The 23,044-nt window shown below is 41.5% G+C and overlaps 1 protein-coding gene across 3 annotated transcripts; it reads left to right on the top strand.

Moving 5' to 3' along the window:
- Positions 1-1,452: 1,452 nt before the first annotated feature.
- On the top strand, positions 1,453-18,708 carry TMEM192 (transmembrane protein 192). Of its 3 annotated transcripts, none has more exons than XM_027456461.3 (6): positions 1,454-1,580; positions 4,867-5,013; positions 8,834-9,098; positions 10,951-11,085; positions 15,268-15,370; positions 17,102-18,708. In XM_027456461.3, the coding sequence occupies exons 1-6, from the start codon at positions 1,548-1,550 to the stop codon at positions 17,223-17,225; spliced, it is 807 nt and encodes a 268-aa protein (XP_027312262.1). In that variant the 5' UTR covers positions 1,454-1,547; the 3' UTR covers positions 17,226-18,708. The 3 variants fall into 3 exon arrangements, with proteins under 3 accessions (XP_027312264.1, XP_027312262.1, XP_027312263.1); XM_027456462.3 differs by lacking the exon at positions 1,454-1,580 and adding an exon at positions 6,413-6,536; XM_027456463.3 differs by lacking the exon at positions 10,951-11,085 and having other exon boundaries at positions 1,453-1,580.
- The last annotated feature ends 4,336 nt before the right edge of the window (positions 18,709-23,044 follow it).

Here is a 23,044-nt window from a genome sequence, read left to right on the forward strand (position 1 = left end):
ACCAAGAGTCTCTCCCCAGCTTTCCTGTAGGCCCCCTTTATGCACTGGAAAGTCTCCCCGGGGCCTTTTCTTCTCCAGGCTGAACAACCCCAACTCCCTCAGCCTGTCTTTGCCCAATGGCCTCCAATAAGCTCAAGGCTCAGGGATGGTCAAATAAAGCAAAGAGAAGGTTAGGAAACATGAGCAGATGAGCAGAGCACAAGAGATAATAAACACACCACTTTGTAAACTCCTATCACTCACACACATGAATACTGCAGCCAATTCTGATCCTTCGTTTCAGAAAGGATATAACTGAAAAAGATCAGAGAAGCTAACAAAGATTATCAAAAGCTGGGATAACCTCTGTATGAATAATAACTAAACAGTCCAGGAGTACTCAGCATACAAAAGGCTGGCACAGAGTAGTAAGACAGAGATCCATGAGATTAATACAGATACCATGAGTGGCCATTGCCTTTCCGTGTGGAAGAACAAAGAATTATAAAATGAAATTAGCAGAGGGCAGGTTTTAAAGAAAATATTTTTCTTCACAAGATTCACAACCATGCTGGAAACATCATTCACCAAGTCCTTATGCTAAAGTACAGTCTGTAGGGGCAACTGGGCAAATCCACTGAAGAGAAATCCACTAGAAACAATTAAGAGGATCCCCTCCTCGGGAAGTCCCTGTAACACAAGCATTCTGCACAGCAAGCCGTGCTGCATTTATTCCCATGCCTTCTTCTGGACACCTGCTGTTTTTCACCCTTAGGGACAAGAAGGGTACAGGAACAAACTGCAGGGCTGGGCTCTGACCCTGTGGCACCGCTCTCACTAACATCCCAGATTCTGTTCGCTGCAAATTCCCTTCTCATCAGACACATCCACCGTGAGGGAAGAAGAACTGTTCCAACAGGGGAAAAGCGTGTCCTGCACTCGCAGTGCCACCAGCCTTTCCCTTCCTGCAGTGCCACCAGGGCACGGGGGGCACCACCTCTGGCCCCGCTCTCATTAGTCACAGAACCATTAAGGTTGGAAAAGCCCTCCAAGATCATCTGGTCCAACCATCACCCTACCACCAATGTCACCCACTAAACCATGTCCCTAAGCACCACGTCCAGCCTTTCCTTGAACACCCCCAGGGACGGTGTCCACCACCTCCATGGGCAACCCGTCCCAATGCCTGACTGCTCTTTCTGAGAAGAAATGTCTCCTCATTTCCAACTCAAACCTCCCCTGGCACAACTTGAGGTCACCCCCTCTAGTCCTATGTGAGAAGAGGCCGATCCCCAGCTCCCCACACCTTCCTTTCAGGTAAGTGCAGAGAGCAATGAGGTGCGCCCTGAGCCTCCTCTTCCCCAGTCTAAACAACCCCAGTTCCTTCAGCCGCTCCCCATGTGGCTTGTGTCCCTGTCCCTTCACCGGCTTTTAGCCGGGGATGGGACGACGGGGGCCGGGCCCGGGACACTGCGGCTCCTCCCCGGGGCGTGCCAGGGGCCGGGCCCTGCGCCCAGGCGTGGGGCGCCGCTTAAAGGCGGCGGGGCGAGGCGGGGCGGGGCGCCGAGATGGCGGCCAGGCGGCAGCCGGAGCTGGACAACGTGAGTGCGGGGCGGCCGGGGGATCACCGCCAGTGCGCGGCGGCGGCTGTCGCTGGGGGCGAGCGCTGCGCGGGTTCCCCTTCTTCTCCCTCCCCCTCTTTGTTTATTTTTGCCTTCAGCCAGCGCTTCGGGCCTCCTCTTCCTCCCCGCTTCGGTCGTGGGGCGGCAGGCGCCGGCTGGGAAGCAGGAGCCCCCCGCCGAGCAGCGGGGGCACGGAGCCGCGGCGGGCTGCGGGCGGCTGCTGGGAGCGGGGCGGCTCCTCCCAGCCCCGGGCAGCCGCCTGCAGCCTGTCCCCGCCGCCTGGGTATGCCGGGTGGGGCTTCGGCTCAGCCCGGTGAGGCTGGTGCTCGCTCTAATTAGGGCGCTTCCTGGGTTTTCTGGAGGGGAGGAAATGCTCGCACGCTGCTCCCGTCCTCCCCGCGCTGCCCGGAGGTCATGCCGCCGAGTGCTTCCTGATGGTGGCCCCGCTTCGGTGGGTGGGAGCTGGGACCGGCTCACACGAGCTCTGATGGAGCTCCTGAAGCTCCGCCACTGTGTTTTGGAAACGAGGAGCTCACCTGCCCCCGGCAGGCAGAGGATGTCCTCCCACCGAAGGAGGCTCCCTGCCTGCCGGGGGAGTGTGCTGTTAGCTCCCCTGGGTGCTCAGGAGGAATGAGGCTGCATGGCCTGGCCACTAGTGTGCCTGCCCTGTGGCTTGCTTTCAGGCTTTAAAATTACACCTGGGGATGCAGCACAGAGCTTTCTTGTACTCCTACTTCTCGATTTTATGTTAGTAACAAGAAAAGAGCAATAGCGTTTATAAATCCTTAGGTCTGCAGCGTAAGGCCATCTTACCGGGTGGGTGTTCCAGCAAGGGTTGCTCATGGTCGAAGGCTGGGTAATCAAGAGGCTGAGATGGGTGAGGAGAAGCCTGGTTGCTCACCTTCAGTTGTGTGAGTGTGGCACTCGCTGTACTAAAATAAAACTGACTGCTGGCTGAGATAATGCTGGGTGGCTATCTCCTTTGTTGCAGGCAGCTGTCCATAGGTGAAACAACACCAGGGAGCCAGTCTGGGCTGTTGTGGTTAATGTGAAGTGTGAACCTACATAATGCAGTGAGTCAGGAATTGACTGGTAGGTTGGGCTCAGAGTTAAAGTAAATGGGGTTACATCAGGCTTGTGGCCACTTGTTAGTGGCATCCCCCAGGGCTCTGTTTTAGGGCCAGTTCTTAGCAATGTTTTTGTAAGTGAAGCCAAAGGCACACTGAGTTTGCAGATGACACTAAACTGGGAGGAGCTCTTAAATCCCTCAATGGTAGAGAGGCATTGCAGAGAAGTATCTACAAATTAGAGTACTGAGAAATCACTAGCACTGTGAAATTCAACAAGAGTGAGTGCCAGATTCCCCACCTGGTATGGGGTAATCCTGGCTACATGTACAGACTGGGGGACAAGAGGCTGGAGAGCAGCCCCACAGAAAGGGTTTGAGGGAAGGGATTGTCCCACTCTGTGCTGCTGTGGCCTCACCTTGAGTACTGTGTGCAGGTTTGGGCACCACAGTATAAGAAGGACATAAATGTACTGGAGAATGCTCAAAAGAGGGCTGTGAGGATAGTGAAAGGTCTGGAGGGGAAGATATATGAGGAACAGCTGAGGTCCTTTGGTGTCTTCAGAGCAGGCTGAGGGGAAGCCTTATAGCGGCCTGCAGCTTCTTCAGGAGGGGAGCGGAGGGACAGGCACTGAGCTCTGCTCTCTGGGGACAGCGACAGGACCCAAGGGAATGACATGGAGCTGGGTCAGGCTGGGTGTTTGGGAAAGGCTCTTCACTGAGAGAGTGGTCAGGTATGGGGACAGGCTCGTCAGGATGTGGTCATGGTACCAAGTCTGCCCAGCCCAGTTGAGGAAGTGCTTGGACAATGTTCTCGGACATATGATCTGATTTTTTTGAGTAGTCCTTTAGGGAATTTGAGTCCATCAAGTTGGACCCTGATCTTTGCGAGTGTCTTCCAACCTGAGTTATTCTGTTTTCTGTTTTTTCTATTTTAATCTATTTTAACAACTCATCTCTCTTCTCATTCTAGTATCTAGGAGAATATGCTCATTTTTCTTGATAAAATACTGTCTATCATGGCAATGAGGACTCCTCAATTTAACCGATATCCCAGTGGACTCTGACATGTCTTTCTGAATACTGGGATCTTTGGAGTGGGGTGGGTAAAGGGGCTTGTAGCAGAAAGCAAGGTTCTGTAGTGTCCTCAATGACTGGTTTCTGGCTGTTGATCGTCTCTGAATGTCTGTGCTATAATGCCATCACAAGCAGGTGTTACTCTGTTCTGTGTACTTCATTCTGGGCTGTAGTTACTATCACTTCAGAGAAGAGTAGTCAAAACTTGATCTGGAATCTTGAGTGGTTTTATCTGTTAGATCAAACAAGCTATAGCATGGGAGACGACAATGCTAAGAGGGGAAACCTGAGCAGTTTGAGTTGCTGGCAAGCTTGGTTCAGCATGCTTGTGCACAGCCAGTTTCAGATGTACTGAGTGACTGAGTTCTAGCCTGGAATGGACAGAGATTGCACTGGGGAAAGTTTCTTGTCCACGAGAGACGACTTCCTCTCTGGTCAAGCTTAACTTTAGCTTAAAAAAAAAAAAGGTACTACAGGAAAACTACGTAGCTGAGACATGTGAGCTGAATGTGGAGCAAAAGAAAGCCTCAGCACCAATGTGACAAGTAAAGGCTGCATGTGCTCTACTGAAAGCAGCATCTTGATCAGCCCCTAGTGGCTGGATTCAACTTGAACTGTTGCTGAGATGTACACAGTGAGATGTATTGAGCGTCAGTGTCTGGCTGTCTTCAAATTGAGATTACATCTGTTGCTGGTACACTGTGTTTGTCCTTTTTGTTCCCTCAAACTTGTCTGGACAAAGACAAGAATAACAGACTTGTGAAGTACCTGTATAAGATAAATGAAATGGGCTTTAACTGTCATTTCTTGGACCTTCTCATGTGAATGTACTATATTTGTGGCCTCACTTGAGAATGATGCTGAAATATTTTTAATGTTTTAAAGACTAAACCCCCTCAAGACCGAGGGCAATGCTGGGAGGTATGCTGGTGTCAGATTCCTCAAGGATTGAATACCTACCACAGAAAGATGTGAAAAGTTTGCTTAGAACATAAGAGCATATCTCTTGAAATATTCATCTTCTTTGTTTTTCAAAGATGGAGTTGCTAACAAGAAATTTCTGTAAATTTATAATTCTTTTAGAGCTTACCTGTTTTTACTTCTTCCCTCTCTCTGTTCCAGGGGTCTTTGGAAATAACACAGAGTTTAGAAGATGATCCTCTTCTGGACGCACCTCTTACTTTGTCTCACACACTGCATTCACAACTGAGGCCAAGATTTCATGCTATTCCAGCAGTTTTCCTTGCCAATTTTCTGTTGCTAATACATGTAAGTTAAATAGCCATGACTTTCTTATGAAGACGTACTCTTTATTCTGAATTGTTACTCTTCATGTGGACAGAATTCTTCCAAGACTTTAATATGCTTTTCTTCCCAACTAAGCAAAACCTCCCAGTGAATTTTGATAATGTGTATGCTACATGATACTTGATGAATTTTAATTCCAATTTATTTGTCAGCGCTAACATACTGCAGCATATCTTTTTAGAAAGAAAAGCCTTTTAAATAGTGGCTGTTCTATGCTGTTGGAAATGTACTTTTAAAGCACTAATGATTCATAAGTGCTTAAGACTAGATATAGACAGCTAAGATCAGGTTTATGCCACTGCCTTTTGGAGGATGAACTTAATTTCACAGGGAAGACTTAAGGTATTTCTTTACATGGTAACCAAGCAAGTCAAGCAGGAGTTGCTCCAGGGTTTTTATGTGGTAATGAATGGAGGGATAAAGGAATCCATGTTATTTCCTGCCCTGACTGACCTTTGGAGGCTAAAGTGGAAAAGCACAAAGCAAAATCTTATACCTAACAGCATGAAGGTGATGCTGAGGCTGGTAGACAAATAGAGACTCCTGCACAGTGGTGAGTTTATCCTTCAAAAGCTGGAGATGTGTATTACTGCTTATGAGCATATAGAAACTAAATGTGAAGAAGAGCAGGTAGAGAGCTCAAGCCATAAGAGCTAACTGAAATGGTACTTGCATAGCATAATGCCACTAATGTAGACATAAAGATGGTCTATACATAAAGCCAGGGTACTCAAGATGTGATTTTTAGTTTTTTTCATAATTGAAAGTATGCTATGCTCAGTACTCTGCAAAATGTTCTCTGCTAGAACTTCAAGTTCATCTCAGCCTCTGAGGACTCTTTAGGCAGCTGTGTAAAGCCATTCAAACAATATGCCCTGGCCTCTTAACTTGAGATGTAAAACTCTCCTTCTGTATGCCAAGCAGCCTTAGGAAAGGCTACTACTGCAGTTCTGCTGAACAGACTGCAAAACCTTCCAATGGAAACTGAGTATCCAGCCATATTTACTTTGCCTACCAGGGCATCACTCTGGTATCCATCCTTCTTCACTTCTCATTATGAAGGTAGACACTGCTACTGGTGGTAGAGCAGTAACTTTCTACTGAACCTGGGGGCTGCTGATGTATACTGACATAACTGATGTAGCCAAACGTCAGTCACTCTGACCCTAGAAAAATGCTGCCTCTTCTGTACCCATCACTACTTTCTCTCTGCAAGTAGAGAGAAGTAAAGGCAGGGTGAAGAGTCCTGTCAACATGTCACCTTCTAGATGAAGTCTTGCTGCTATTCCTGAACCTGACAAAGTAGCAAGTTGGTCCTTGGAGCAAAATGAAAATAACTTTTTCTGTTGGTGCAATACAGGAATATGAAATTGCTGTATGAAATTACACCCTTGAAATGGTGCTGTTTCTTGCTGAAAAGAAGCATATTGATGGATGGAGAAAACAAGCTTATGGGATTTTTTTTCCTTCCCCTGTGCTTCTGTGTAAGTGTATAAACTGTGGAATATGAAGAATGTTAGGTTAGCTTCCAACAGATGGCCAACTAAAGCAGCAGGTATCCTGGAGAAGGTAACTCCAGGATATGAGTATGTATGAGGAAGAGTTGTAATGCATCTCTAATTCATTTTTTCCTTCTCCCTTCTGTGCCAAGAAATTGACTTATGCAGCAAATGGCTCCTTCAGTGCAGTTGCTTAGTTACATTAAATTCTGGAGTATCCTTATGCTGGTGTGTGGATGGGCTGGGTGTTTGAGTGGCTTTTGCCAAGCCTTGCTTTTCTTGACTTCTGGTTCCTGTCAAGAGACTCTGCAGAACAGTGTAACACACACAGGCTAGAAACAATTCCTTTGTATTAACACCCTGTTTTTCTTCTGCTTATGTACATACATAAAGCTGAGCTTCTTGAATACTACTTTCTAAGAATATTTTTCTGTATATAATTTCTCTGACCTGTGGTGAAAAACCTGTTGTTGGACTACCCTGGAATGTAAGCAGGTTGTCATCAATAAATGCCGCTTGTAAAGCAAGTTGTCAACTTCCTCATATGTGCATTGCCATAGTAGATTAGTGATACAGTTAGCAGCTTTATTAAACTTAATATAGCCACTTGCTGTACTGACATACATCCCCGATGCTGGGAGGGAGTTGAACTGGATGTGTTGCTGTTGTAAAATAGCAAATCTAACAGTAAATGGTACGGTTTAAGTGAGTTAGCTGAGTTATTCTTAGCTTTGTAAGAAAAGGGAATGGTTAAATTATACCTTAAATTTTACGTTGGTAACCATCCTCCTATTTCATTTCCCAGTTGCGTTACTTATCCAATTTCCAAGAAAACTTTCTGAATTTAATGTGTTTGAAGTAATATCATTATGGATAATATAGGCTCTTTACTCTCCTTTTCTTTCACCTTTACCCTACCCATCCTCTATGATATGGTGTTGCTTTTATGAACTAATGATTGTGTGCAAATTGTTCCCTCCCCTTTCTTGCCTCCTTAGCCTTTCCATCGCTTACTGCATTCACCATTCAAGCAAGCTAAGGGCAATTCATATCAGTAGTGATGTAATGGTTCTAAAAGATTACTTTCTGTGAACTTCTAAAGGTGCTTGGGAAATGACAAAATAGCAAAATGAGTTCAAGGGAGTAGGAAAGGAGTGTGGGTTCTTGGATATCCATGGAGTTGAATACAGGTAAACTCATGAAACAAGCTTTGAAAATAAGATGTTCCTTCATCTTCAGTCCTGTTTTTGATGAGGTATAGTGTACAGAACCTTGGAAGCTCGTTTTAAGCTAAGGCTATTAGGGGTACCAAAGCTTTGTAGGCGTAAGTAAAGTGGTCTTTGCTGTATATAGAAGCTTTTGATTTTCTTGTGTTGATTTTTTTTTTTCAGTTTTAATGTACTCCTTCTTGACAATGAAACAGTATGGGAAAGTGCCATATTGTTCAGTGAAAGAAAATGATGGGTGTCATTTTCTATGACAAAACATTCTGCAAGGATCTAAAAAAAAAAATCAATAAAACTGTCCCTGTGTGCTTACAGATACCTGCAGATAATCTGCACTAAATATTGCCTTCTAGTTGGCCAAAGGATTGCATATGCTGCTCTTAAGTGCTGAAGCTGGAAGCTTGCTAAAAAGTCTAGAAGACAAGAAAAGTTGTAATGTCACCAGCCTGGTCATTCTGATATAAATTGAGCAAAATGGTAAAATCTGGTAGTAGGGATTGTTCAGTGTATTTACTAGCTCACAGAGGTATCTACCTGGTGTTGATTACTTGCACTGTAAGGTAGAATGTTTGTTTCACTTTAATGTTAACCTAGAGATTCTCAAATGGATTTAAGCAACTTAATTTTGACTTAACAAAATGTCTAACTCCCTCTGTTTTTGGAGAAAGAAGTGTAGACTTCCAGTAAGATATAAGACAGTCCTAGAGAGCAGTAACAACTACAAATGAGCGAGGTGAAAAACTTGAGTACATCAATTTCCCCTTAAAGTAAAAGACCCATTAAAAAGTGTCCAGGAATCAAATTATCTTACTTTGAAAGGGGTACTTGTATAACAGTATAATCAATTTGGAGGAAATGCTGAGAACAGTTTTCAACTTTATTCAACTCTGCTCACAATCAATCATGAGTGTTACTAGAGCGATATGTAGTCATTGTGGTAAGAGCATCTAATGTTTCTAACTTTAAAAAGAGACTTACGTAATGGTGCATGACTTTCTGAATTGATTTTATTAAAGTCAGATGTTGACTAGAGTTTTTTCTTCCTTTCTCTTCCAGGTTGCTTTTGTTGTTCTAGCGTTTTTAGCAGCTATGTTTTGTTCTTACCCCAATCCAAACCAGGATAAGTGCCCTGGAAACTATACTCACCCACTTAAAGTGCAGACTGTCATAATCATTGCAAAAGTAATTCTGTGGATTCTGCATGTGTTTTTTGAGCGATACATCCACCACCACCACAGTAAAGTCAGAAGCAGAGGTTACTTCTCAATATATCGATCAACAAGAAATCTAAAAAGGCTTCCGCTTGTGATACACTCTACAGGTAAAGTCAACTTGTTTTAATGTTCTTTTGCAAAGCCTTAAGTTTTGATATGAGGAAAACAGAATAGTTATTTAATATATCTTAAGAACTTGTTAAAAACCTGTCTATGAGCATTTGTAAATGCTATTTCAGTCAGATGGGCTTTCTGAAGGACTGTTCTGTCCTGCCAGATGCGTGTTGTAAAGAACATAAGTGCCCAAAAGTGTGAGGCTGAGTAAGCCATCTAGTGATTTGTAGTTTTCAGCCACAAAATACTCAGCCAGCAAGGTCTTTGGCTGCTAGTAATGGCAATTCACATACTGATCTATCTAGTTAGGTAAGTGGCAAGACTGCTAGACTGCTAATCTGTTAATCCTTCTGAGGAGTGTACTTTGCTTTTCAAGCTGTGTTTTAAGTAGAAATGGGTGGATCACATGTTGCTCAACATCTGTCTCAAACTAGTCAAACAATATTCTAATCTTCAACAAGGCTCTAACATTTCACTGTACTTCCTACTGCTTTTTTGCTGTTTGAATGGTGTGTGATGTATGGTAGTGTTTTATCTCCATATATTCCAGGCTATACTGCTGGCCAGTGAAGCTGAAAGATATTTCAGCAATTAGCTGTTTTTGCTTCTCGAAAAAAAAAAAAAACTGCAATAAATTGAAGTGTCTGCCTAATTTGAGAGGCTTTTTCACATGGAAGTGGTAGGGGAAAAGGAAAGAATGGTCTTTCACAGTATGTTTGTCTCTTATCTGTAAATCTGAATAACTGGAGTAAACTTTTCACCTGCCTTGATAAACTGCGGTACTACTGCTCTAGCTTTCCACACAGTCACTAAAAGATCTAGTCCCCTTGAGTGCAAAACTTCAGGCTATGGCCACTAGGTAGAGCTCTGAAGATAAAAGATGTTTTTGGAGCACTGAAAAGATCAGGCTACAGCAGGCTTAAGGATGTTTCAAAACAGTAAAAGGACTGTTCTACCTGTGAAATCTGGATTGTTAAACTCAAATGCCCTGCTTCCTGTCCTAGGTTGAGTCTGTGTCTTTTCTGTACCAGCTGTGGGCAAGTGTAGAAGTTCAGGTGCGATCAGATCTATGTTTTAAACTTCTTATGTAAATCACTTCTAGATCAGAAGCTGGTGAGCATTATTACTGCGAACTTCCTGCTGTGCTAACTGCTGCTGCTATCACTTCCATCCTGACAGTTCAGTTGCCTAATGTAGTACAAAAGAACTTGAGTTCCCTAAACACTTCAATGCTCTTAATAAATGTAATGCTTTATCCAGACTGGTTATAGCATTTCTATGGGGGAGGGAAGGGGAACCTTTTTATATTCTGCATTGGATGTATGCTGCACTGTATGAGAAGAGGGGCTTTAAAGAATTCAGAACAATTGTTAGGTTTATAGCTAAATGCTTATTATTCTTGACTAATTGTATGCAGTTTAAATTTCTTTAACTTACAAGTGTTAAAGTAATAGCCAGACAACTGGAAGCCTGTGCAGATATATCTCCTTGTATAAGGAAGGGGTTAGCAGTTGTAGTTTCTTTTTTTTCAGCTTCATATTTAAATACACTGAAGGAAAACACTACTCTTTTTGAATTATGACTGGTGTTACCTTCTAGGAATTGGGGGAAAAAATATAATCTTGAAGCAGTTTTGAGGATGGATAGTAGCTACAAGGTTAGAAACGGTTTAAGTGAACACATATTGTCTATTAGGTGTGCCTAGTCCATTTCTTCACCACTCTTTTAACTTGAAAAAAATCAGTAAGAACTCATTCCATACCATTACAGTCAAATGCTGAAAGAAAACTTCATTTTGCTGCCAGCAACTGTGATCTTGTATCAAATGTAACACTTGTTTTCTAGGTAATGCAGCCCTGCTTTTGATTCTGTCAACCCAGCATTCCTTTCCTGATCACAGTAAAGTGTACCTGTATCTTATCTTGGGAGTCCTCGGTGTGGAGCTGATTAGTTCACTGACCTGCTTGGTAATTTACACAGGTGAGATGAGTTTTGCCTTATTGAGTGAGGAGTGCTATAATGGCTACTGAGCTCTGTTGTTTGCCCTCAGAGTAGTGCAGCTGGGGTACTACAGGATGTTTAACTGCAACTATAAATACAACATGATTTTGTACCTGTAGAGGAACCAAGGCAAATTCAAAACAAATGTGTAGGTTGTCAGGCTTGGTGTGGTTTTGTGGTGTTGTAAACAAAAGCTCTGTTAGTTTAAAGCTGTTGATCCAGTTAAGTGGCAATAAAAACAATTGTTGCAAGAGAGATCTGTGAGCAGGATTGTTAGTTTGGGAGTGTGTCCTCAAATGTAACTGTTGTGAGCTGTGAAGCAGTGAGAGATGGCTTTATCAGATCTAGGATTTACAGGTGGAACTCACAGGATTGATAGTATGGTGTGCCTTCAACTACAGACTTCTAATTCTATATTACCTTATTTTTCTCTTGATATGGTCTTATCTCAGAAGCTGCAGTTTCTTTGTCATTAAAAGTGAAGAATTCCCTCTGTTTTTAAAATATAGTGGCTCTTAAAATATTTGCTAATGCTAAAATAAAACACTGCATAAAATTGATGCACTGCTTTGTGCTGTCCCTGTCTTGTAAGGCTGTCTGTTCTTAGGTTTGGTGTAAAGCTTAGCAAGACTTGATAAGCTTCCTTCTATCAAACTACAGTAGTAGTACTATGTAAAATGCTGGTTGATAAGTGTTTTAAACAAATGATTTTCTAATCTCATTTTAAAAGCTACATGGGTTTATGGGTCATGTGAGCTTAAATAGAAGTAGCTGCATTGAAAACACTGGAAAAGGTACATAACACTGAAAATGAAGTTATCCCTTTTTTTTTCTTCAAAAAACAAAGTGCATACTGCAGTGTGTCTGACAGGACATTCTGGGTCTTGAGTTGAATGGTTTGTTTTCCTGCTTCTGAGGTGCTGCTTTTTACTTACAGCTACAAACCAAGGGGATAACAGCTTAGTTTAAGTAGCCTCAGTAGCACTGGTTCCTCCAGTGGAAGGAAAAAAGATGAGCAAAACTTTGCTCCTGACTTTTAATCAAATAGTAGGAAGGTAGAAACACATGGAAACGCAGTGTTCAGAACTGCATGCAGCTTAAAGGAAAAATATTCCTACAGTCAACAGCATTTGACATAATCTGACTTTTCTGACTTCTTTGTGGTTCTGTTATATACATGTATAGATTTAGAAGAGTTTTTCTTGTAGAGAAGTTTTGATGTGTTCTTACTGATGCAGTTGATCCAAATATTACCAAGTGGCTCAGTCACCTGGGACATAAAAACTAATCTTGACTCTTCCTGGCACAATATTAAAGTCAAAACTCAGCAAGAAGTACGGTTGCAGCTCTAAACTACATGTCTCTTCCATAAGAGTGGGGAGGCCTGAAGGCATGTAATCTTGTCAGGCTTTGCCCATTTAGATGGGCAAAAGAAGAATGAAGAGAGCAATGAGAAAACATGAGCACGGCCATCCTAGAGAGCTATTCCAAGAATGCTGGAAATCGTCCTGCCTTAGCATAAGCATACTTCCTTTGCTGGGAAACTCCAAGTAGAGATAAGCTACAAAACTTCAATGGAGCTTCAGAAACTCCAGTGAGAAACAGTATTTCTTACCGAGGCCTGTTGTAGTTCAGAGGTATATTATGTGTCTCTTACGTTATTAAAATAGAGTATGTCAAGGTCAAATTCCTTGTAAATAGGTCTGAGACCTGAGTTTCTAAGAGCTCTCAAATGACCTGTCATGAGGCAGGTTATCTCCCCTAGCTTGTACTACCAGTGCTCATAAAATCCATTACCAACTTATACCAGGAAGATGCAGGGTGTGATGTTGCTTTCCAGACTGATGAGCCAAAGAAGGGACAGAGCTGCAGCACAAGTAGGGAGCGAACTGTCCCTTCTGGCAAGAGCTACCTTCCTTCCTTAGCAGCCCCAGAAGAACAGTCTACACATCATTCTCTAGAGCTTGATTGCTGCACAAAGCAAGGGTTATCTTATATAACTAGAGGTTAAGTTATATAAACAAATTTATGTAACTTGCCTCAAAATGGGGGAAACTTCTCTAATCAAACTAGATCGCCTGTTTTAGTGGGTGGTATGACTTGTTTTCCATCCCAACACACATTGAGGTAAGCTAATGGACTGCCTGCATGTCTCTTGCAGGCTGCAATGGTTGTTTGTTTTGGCTTTAACCTTTTAGGCATAAAGCTAAAACTCTCCTGATGTACACAAAAGTATTCAGTCTTTGGAAGACTGTTGTGACTGATGCACTTCTACTTCTCAGAGCAGCCTGTGACAGGAAACGTGAAGCCTCCTTTGTAGGATACTTTAAGGACAGTCCCCTGCTGTGTTGGAGTGCCTCTCCAAGGCAAGCACTTACCAGATACCACTTACTGTTAAGATGGTATCACTAACGTAGCTCTGCAGCTCAAGTAGCAACCCTAGAGATATTAAGGTGACTCCACTATGAACTCATAATAATCAACCCTCTTTTGTGTTGGTATATTGCTGAGTTTTTTCTCTTCTGTGGATTCATTTTTTTCTTAACTACTAGTGAGGTGTAAACAGTTACCTGTAGATTCTTATAATGACTTCATGTTGTTAAAGTATTACTATATTCAATGTCTAACAAATGAAAGTTGCGTGGAATACCTGACTGTGAATTGTATAAATCACAAAAGAGCTCCAACAAACGAGAAGTCTCTAGAATTACAATGGCCTGTGAAATATAACTGCCATTCTTAAAATGTCTTCAGTCAGCAGTGTGTGCCCACATAGATGCAGGATCCAGAGGTGAGGGATCAAATCTACATGGAATTGCTAGGATTATCCTATAACAGACTTGACATAAGTCCTTCAAGTGAGGTAAATGTGCCTGGAATGAAGTATGATATAGATAGCTCTAAATGTCAATGTAATATCTTAAGTTCCTGATAGGGCGGAGTTGAATGTTCAAAGGTTTACTAAATATGTATTTAATGACTACCCTGCATATTTCTAATATCACTTTAATAAAAGACTAACATTCCCACAAAGAAAGTATGTTGGAAATTCCTATCTATTCCTTTGTGGTTTTATTTGTCGAGGAATACAGTCAAAGAAATAACTAACCTTTGAGCCCAACTTGTAGCTAACCTCTGGAGGGTCTTAGCATTGTTTTAGGAGGGTGGCCTATAGTAAACCCTGTAATATTATTGACATGTAAGGACAGCCTTTCTCTGCTGTAGTGTGGATTTCTCATGGAGACAGACTGTTGTTTTTTTTAGTGCCATTAAATGTATAGCTTCACAAGTGCCCCAACTACATAGTTGAAAATATGTAATCTAGATCTCTGTGGTACATTCCCTTCCTTAATCAGGAGCCGATACTAAATAACTTCAAATATTTCCAGCTTCCTTCCACAAATAATGCAGAGGGTTCCTGCAGTTTCTCCTGTCCCCATTGTACATCTGTTAAATTTAGTCTTAAACTTTATTCACAGATGCTGAGGAGTGACTTGGTTGTGATAACCTCAACATTGTGAGGCTCACAATATGAAGCTGATCAAAGAGCCACTCTGTTTCAAATACTTAATAGATTTCTGTACCAAGTCTGCCCTAGTTTTAGAGCATGCAGACAAGCTGCTGCTTCATTGCAGGTAGTCTAGTTAAAATAATATTTGAGAGCTCAAAATAGAAGTTCTGACCCAGATACCAGTATAAAAACTTTCTACTATTTTTATTGCACATTGCTTGATTTGTGGCCTGAATTTGGAGATCAAATCTGAAGTTCCCTCTCAGAGGAAGCTAGATTTTTTTCCTTCCCTTAGGCGATGGACTGTGCTTTACAAGTTAAGCAGCATGTTCAGGTTTCCCTATTCAGGTCTTCACCCAGTCTTTTGAGTGGCAGGACTGAAAAAAAGGAGTGTGCGGGGGTGGAAGCAAAAAAAAAAAAAATCACTAATTTGTAATCCCAGCTATACCAGAGAATGAGGAGAGATTAGGTTCTGCTTTTACTTCCACTTCTCCCTAATCCCATGACTGTCTAATTGGCTTTCCATCTCCTATTCTAAGGTGAGCATATGTTCATCTGTTACGGATTTGTTTTTAACTTGAAGCCTGGTGATACAATTTTTTGGTGGTGGTAGTTTTCTAATACTTCATGAAACTTTTTTTTTTTTTCAGTGAAAATAAGCAACTTCAATCGTGCAAAGCCAAGACCTGACATAATTGAAGAAGAAAAGATGTATGCTTACCCTAGTCACATTACTTCTGAAGTTGGATTCAGGTAAGACGTTTCTGTATTAATCATGCCATGCGTTCAACTACGGTCAACACTGACTAGTGTAATTTTATTACTGCATGTAGAAATACTTGTATAGTTTTCAATTTGTCAACCAAAACAGATAAGTGAAGCTTCTTCAGAAACTTCTTTGAGGCAAGAAAATAAATTGTGGGCAGTTAATAGATAAAGAGGGAAACTTTGCAGTTCTGTCCTGTGTCAGCAGTTAAACATGAAATTCTAGCAAGGGATTTGGAATATATTTCTAGTTTGCAAAGTAACTATTATTGTGGGTGAGTCACTTGGGAGAAAGATGGTGAATGATACAGAGAAGCTATCCAGCATTAGCCTCACTCACAAGTACTGAGACTGTCCTTTGTGTACCTCCTCGCTTCTTGAATGTCTTTCAGTTGCCCAAATGAGACTGATAATGACAACAGAAAGTCAGCAAAGTTAACTTGGATTTCTATATATCAATTTATTTTGAAGCTTCCTAATAAAACATGGCTTTTGTATGCCTTAGTGAAAAATAGAAGTGCAGAATTCTAGGGATGCTGATATTTCAACACTTCCCAGGTGTCGCAAACACAGGCTGTACATGCTCTTAAGGAACTTGGAATTAAACATCCAGGATACAGGAAGGATTTTGAGTTGTCTTGGTATTTTGATACAATGTCTGACTTGCATATTGATATCAACATCATGGTGAATGCATGGAGGACCTCATTCCTTTTTCATTCAGCTTTTCCCCTGAGAAATCTTCAAGTGCCCAGAAAACAACTTTGCAACAATGACCAGCTGAGGAAAAGACTCTGATCTCCTGATTAAAGAGTGCAAACTTCCTGTGAGAACTGATTGCAAAATAGTTATTTTAATTCAGGTCTATACAACTCTGACTCTCTTCCCCTGGAGAGTTAAGGTCTATTGAAAAGTGAATCCTGTCAGCCCTTCGGTTGACCTTGAATGCTTTTTTAATGCTATGACCTCCACCACCTAAGCTCCTGGTCAGTAGCTGTTCTGGTGCTTTAAGTTGGTAATGCAGGTTACTAGTTAGGATTGCAAATTTTGTCAAAGACTTTTTTTTTCCCAGCTTGACCACAGTAGGTTTTTAATTCAACTTAAGTCTTTTTTCCACTTAAGTTGTTACTGAGTACTTCATAAGAACTATGATTAAGGGCAATGTTACTCCATAAAGTGCTGCAAGGCTGGGGAGCAACTTCCTAAGTTCTGAGATGCTCACCTGTGTGCTAAGAGCAGACTTCCAAGTCAGTCAGCAGCAAATGGTGAGTGAGGGAAGGCAGGAGTATTTGCCAAAATTTCAGCACTTGTTCTTTCTGTTCAAAGTTTCTAATGTCAGGTTTGACAATTCCATACTTCATAAACAGAAGAGGTGGCATGGCTTTCTTAGTGAGCTAGACTACATGCTATAATTGTACTAACTTAAGTTGGTTAAAATGAGTAAGCAGCCTTATTTCTCCTCCTAACTGCCTTGCAGGAAATATGTTAATATTACTTTTGCAAACATGTCATTAAACTTAGCTAAATCTTTCTCTCTTTCTCACTTATCCAAAAACAAAGTTAGACAGATTGCTTCTTCCCTGAGGAGCAGTCAAGATTAACAGGAATAAAACTGAAGAGAGCAGCTTGTTATGGTATTGGTTAACCAGCAGTGACCTTTCATATCAGAAAGCTACTATCTCTTAGTGAAACCTGTATTTACTATTTTGTTCTTTCAAGGGAAAATTCAAGTTTAGAAGAGATAGTTGAGAAGCAAGGAGATGTAATAGAGTATCTTCAGCGACACAACGCACTACTCAGCAAGAGACTACTGGCGCTAACATCTCAGCAAATAAAAAGTTAAACATTTGGAAAACTGCTGTTGGAGCACAAGAGGGAATATGAGGCAATGCAATATCCAAACTTTTGTACAGATGAGTCTTCAGTCATCTTTCACACTTCTATTTTGAAGTTAAACTGGAAGCATGAGCTCTGCATATGCTGTAAGCCTGTTACAGTGGGACATTCTGGCTTTCACATCAGTTCTGTAAAAGATCTGGAGCTTCAAGGATTTTTAAATCCTAATAGGTTACAGTTGCACTTGATGTAATGGTTTAACTTCTTTCAGTTGTTGCTATTTTGCCCTGCTGTAATCTTAAAGTACTCTATATTTCTAGAATACAAACTTGTTCTCAAGGAAAAGGTAACTTTGTAGAGGATGGCTACATGGTTTGCAGTACTGAAGTTGGGGACAAGATGTTCTCTTGCCGAATTCCATTACTTCCAGTGTTAGAAGTGGTATACTTCATTCTGTACAAAATAGATATTTGCTTTCTGGATCTGCCCCCTTTTCTCCTCTGCCAAGAAAAGGCATGAATTGTTGCTCGTGCCAGCAGTGAAACTTGGCATCCTGTTAAGAAAAAGGCACTGAGTGCCCTAAAATGGTATATTTCACATGTGGTACAAAACAAGGTTATGATAAGCAATCTGAGCAGATGTTCAGAATGTTGGCTTTAAATCCCCCAAGAGGTGTCTTAACGGCTGCTGACATTCTTTTTACTGAGATTCTGTGTCAGCAAAGACTAAACAGATTCTTGTTCTGTCTTCTCTGCCTACCGAACTAACACAAATACTTGAAGCAAGCTCTCAGTGACCTGGTAAGCAATTTGTGTTGAGGGAGTTTTAAGTTAGGTTCTGTACAAGATGCTATCACAATTGCACTTAGACTTGTTCTACATTCTGATTCTTCAAAAATGACAGCATCTTAATGAAAATGCTGCAGTGTGTACATGGGTGGTTTAAAAAAAAAATTCTTCTGGAAGTTGGAGAAACAAGAATCTGCAGATCTACTAGCATGGATTTATTGGGAAGGGTGGTAAAAGAACCATTCTCTTCCAGGTACTACTTTGTCTACCAATGTAGACTAAGCATTATTTTAGAAGCCAATATCTATGGGGAGACAGGGTAATCACTGGTGAAAACTCAGAAGAATGTTTTCATGGGAAGTGGTCTTGTGGTTGAATGGGAGTGGGAGGGAAGACAATCTTTCTATTTTGGTATTGGGGCACAACTGCAGAAATAATTGTTCAGTGTGTAACAAATATGGAGGTTGATGAAAAAAATATTGGGGATTTTGCTGCTATCCAACACTAAACTGTTCCCCTTAATTGTTGTTGGTCTTTGTTTTTGAAAATAAAACCAGGATTTTATAATAAACATGTGAGGGATACAAATGTCTTTGGTTTTAGAACTCAGGTTTTGATGTGTTTGTGTGTAATGATTTATATAACTTCTATGAAAAGCAGTGAAATGTGAAGTTCATGCACAATAAATGCAACAACAGAAAAGTGTGAAATCTGTCATTATTAAAATCCTATTTTCAAGACCCTGGAATACTATTCTGAACAACTGTAAGTTGCAGAGACAAAAGCACTTTAATGTGGAGCTCTAAATGAATCAAGGCTGAGATGTCTGAACCTGATTTGTATATTACTTCCCCTCTTTCTTGAGGGCAGGGAGGCTATCAATAGGATATAAAGAGTTCTAAGAAAAGCTGAGAAACCAGTAAGCCTGATGTCTGCATGCCACTGAAGTGAATGAGAACTTGAGAAAGAATTAGGGGACACAGGTCAGCATACCTTACAGAAAAGGGAAATCCTGCCTTACAAAAAGCCATTACCTTCTATAAGGTAAATTAAGCTCAGGGAGTGGCAGTGACAATATGCTTGGATTTCTAAAAGAAACACTGGGGGGAAGGTAAGGACAAGAACAATGTTTGAAGGAAAAGAGTGAAATAAACTAGTGACTAATAAAATGATGGATGAAAATACAGACAGCTCTCTAAATTTTCCTACACATTTAGGATGACAAGTGAGCAACTGTTTTAAATTGTGCAATGATTTTGAGATCCTGACAGTTTGTTTCTATTCTTTTAAGATGCTGTAGAGCAGATCATCTTGAGAGCCATCGCACAGCACACACAGGAATATAGGACAATGAAGTGATCAGAAACCTCCATGGGCTCATGAAGGGCAGGTCCTGCCCAACTAGCTTCATCTGCTGTGACAAGATGACCCACTTAGTGGATGAGGGAGAAGCTGTAGATGTTGTCTACTTGGAATTTGGTTAAGTGTTTGACACCATTGCTTGACACTATCTCCCATGGTATTCTCCTGGAGAAGCTGGCTGCTAGACAAGGGTATGGTTGGGTGGGCTGTGAGAGTCCTAGTGAGTGGAGTTCAATCCAGTTAACGGCTGGTCACCCTTAGTGTTCCTCAGGGCTTGGTATTGGGCCCAGTTCTGTTTAGCATTTTTCTTTATCGTTGATCTGGACAAGGGGATTGGTGTCCTCTGCTAGCAGCCTGAGGATGCACTCAAGTTGGTGGGACTGGTGGTTGGCCTGAGGGTAGGAAGGCTATTGGGGAGGGCTTGGGGTAGGCTGGGCTGATGGGCTGCATCCACTTGTTTGATATTCAGTAAGGTGAGTGCCAGGTCCTGCCCTTGGGGTATAACAACTTGCTGTGGGCTTTGGGATGGGTGGCTGGAAAGCTACCAGCAGAAAGGGACTGGTCAACAGCCAGATGAACGTGAACCCACAGTGTGGCCAAGGCCCAATGGCAACCTGGCCTGTATCAAAAGTATTATGGCCAGCAGGATGAGGGAAGTGATTGTTCCTCTGTACTTGGCTCTAGTGCAGCAGCTGAGGGGATGGGGGCTGCAGTGAGGAGGGCATCAGTCACTTGTCAGTAGGACAGCAGGGATGTGGTGGAGTCACCATCTCAGGAGGGATCTCAGGAGGGGTGTGGAGGTGGCACTGGCGGATGTGGTTTATTGATGGGACCTGGCAGGTCAGGGTGGTGCTGGGTGACCTTGAGGAGCCTTTGCCACCCCATGGCAGCCAAGTCCCTGTCTGCAGCCAGAGACCAAGGGGCACCTCCTGCCCTGGTGCCAGGGCTGCCACAGGGCACACTGGGTGTTATAGGCACTGCTAGGATGCAGCGCATGCAGGTGGCCAGGGGCCTGCTGGATACTGAGGTGGCAAATGCCAGCTCACTGCTGCACTGGGGCACAGGTGGATATCCCCATCACTTTGCAGGAAAGCCACCTGTAGGTTTGGGAGGCTTGAGAAGCATTTCCTAGTGCCCAGCACAAGGTTCAGGGCTGCCCCAAAATGGTCACGTCATGGGAGTTTTAAAAATCTCTGAATGGGATGCTGGTGTGGACGAAATGCTCTGTATACATCAAAGAGACGTGGCGAGGATCTCTTGTGAATGCATGCCGTATGCAAGGGAAAGGCTCTCAGCGTTTGCGTTTTCTCAGTAGCTCATCGTGGAAATTACTATGGGCAAACACCTCCCTGTATCTCACCTCACAAAGGAAATCACTGACTCCAAAAAAACTTGAACAGAATTTTCATCTTTTAAGGCTCTGTTCAAATATACAGCAAGCAGGCTTACCCCATCGAAAGTCGCTGTTAATCAAAAAAAGGAAAGTGGTGTCAAGGCACAAAGGCATGTGGGTAGACAACGATCTGACCTTGAGGTGGCTTGAGACATAAAAAAGCATCATCAGCACTGGAATTTGTTAGGCTTTTAGGCATCATTGCTAACTAAAGACAGGCTGCATCTTTGTGCTGCTGGAGTTGTTTCCCACTTTGCACAAATATTTTGCAAGCTGATGGCTAGCAAGATAAAGGCCATCTACAGCAGTAAGAGATCAGTATGCTAATTGCACTTGTCTGATGGTATTCAGACACTTGGAACTTATTTACCATGCTAATGCTTCTCCCGATTGACATTGATACAAATCTTGCGTGACCCTGGCTTTGTGTGTCCAGATATGGAGGTATTTATAGCATATGTATGTGGCGTAAGGAAAATATTTCCAGTCTTTATTCTTCTATAATTTCCTTTTTTCCTTTCTGGAAAGGGAAGAGGTGAATTGTTTATTATCCTTTGGGAACACACTAATCTGCTGTTTCTCACAACAGGCTTACATTTACCTCCATTTCCTGTTGACCTGCTGTTACATCATTTTACTTTTCATGGTAAAATAGCCAATATGATGTAAAGATTTAATGTAATTGAGTTTCAAATAAAATTCTAATTTTTCCCATGTAACTGCAAGACAAGGAATTCCAAGTTTCAGAAACTCACATTTTGGCTTTGTGAGTTTGAGGGCAAAACATAACTTCTGATCAGGTCTTTTGATCATTAGATTACATCCATGTGAACCTCAGTTCTGACTTTCAACAGCGATTTGCACTCAAATTTCCTTTAAACATACACCCACACATGCACGCAGAGAATCCAATCAGTTCAGCTGTTGTAGCACCGTGTCTACATACTGCATGTTTATACATCTAATCACCCTGTTATGCAAAGCTGTTTTTACCAGATTAAGCTTCTGTTGCACAAATCAAATGCAAAAATTTCAACAAAGTCAAGGGCAAGTCCAACTCAACTGAAAACGAGGTCCTGTGAAGCCCTGCTCCCACTGAGGTTAACGACAACACAATAATGTGCTGTGGCAGCACCACTTGCCACTAATTCTACTGTGCAAGACATGTAGCACTTGGAAATTTATTTATAGTTTCTGACCTGTAAAGGAAGAAATCACTGCTACTCTTTAGACTCATTCTGGACTCTCTTTTTGTCCTGAAATAAGGTCCTTTACTTTAATTAGTGAGGTTTCAAGACCCAGCACTTTGAACTAATTAAAAATCTTGCTTATTTTAGACATAGAGACAATGCAGTCTGGATTCTACTGTAATCTCACGGTATTGTGTTACATTAAACAGTAGTTATTTTAAAATAAGTTGTTTTTATATGGCTTTTATCAGAATTCAGTACTTCTAGAAAGATAGAAAATGTGAGAAAAATGCTTACATGAATAAGTACTATTTATCAGAAATTGAGTAAGAAAAGGTTTTTACACACTGATCCCATATGAATTTACAGTGAAACTAGACAAACTTTCAATTTTCTTTAGAAGCATCACCTTTGACGTCTGAAGAATGTTTGTAGTTTATTTAAAATGAGACATCATTATTTGAAGTGCATAATTTTTTACAAAATATACAATCAATTATCTGGTTTATAAACATATCTATCAAATATCACCATCAACGTCTGTTTCAAATAAAATGTTATCAGCATGTCTAAAAAGAACAGGCATTTAAGATAATTTTGTAGAGACTGACATCGAGCTTCTTAGGACACTTTGGTACTTGTTTTATTTATTTTTATATTTGTAAAGGAACATGCATATATAACCCTCTGATAGATACTTTTTTATGACTTCAAAGTTAATTGAATAATTATACTTATATAAAAAATCCAGTGCCACACTATATCCATATACTCATTTTTAAGACATAACTGTTAGTTACTTTCGAGATTTCTTGCTTCTCCATAGTCTTTGTCTTTATTTCTAAATAGAGATAGCCGTGGATACAAATGAATGCTAAGTTAAATAGCTAATTTTGATTTTCCAAAACTCCAGAAGAGGATGATTATAAACTTTTTTTTTAATATACAAGAAATTTGAAACTCTGTCATGTTTTGCATGTTTGAATCTGATTATGGTTTCAAATTCTTAGAGATGAAGAGTTACATGTGTACTCTCATTGTAAAGTTTCAGCTACCTGATTTTCAAGATTGCCGAGACTTTCACTTATTAGAA

This window comes from Anas platyrhynchos, chromosome 4, assembly GCF_047663525.1.
Source record: "Anas platyrhynchos isolate ZD024472 breed Pekin duck chromosome 4, IASCAAS_PekinDuck_T2T, whole genome shotgun sequence".
NCBI lineage: Eukaryota > Metazoa > Chordata > Aves > Anseriformes > Anatidae > Anas > Anas platyrhynchos.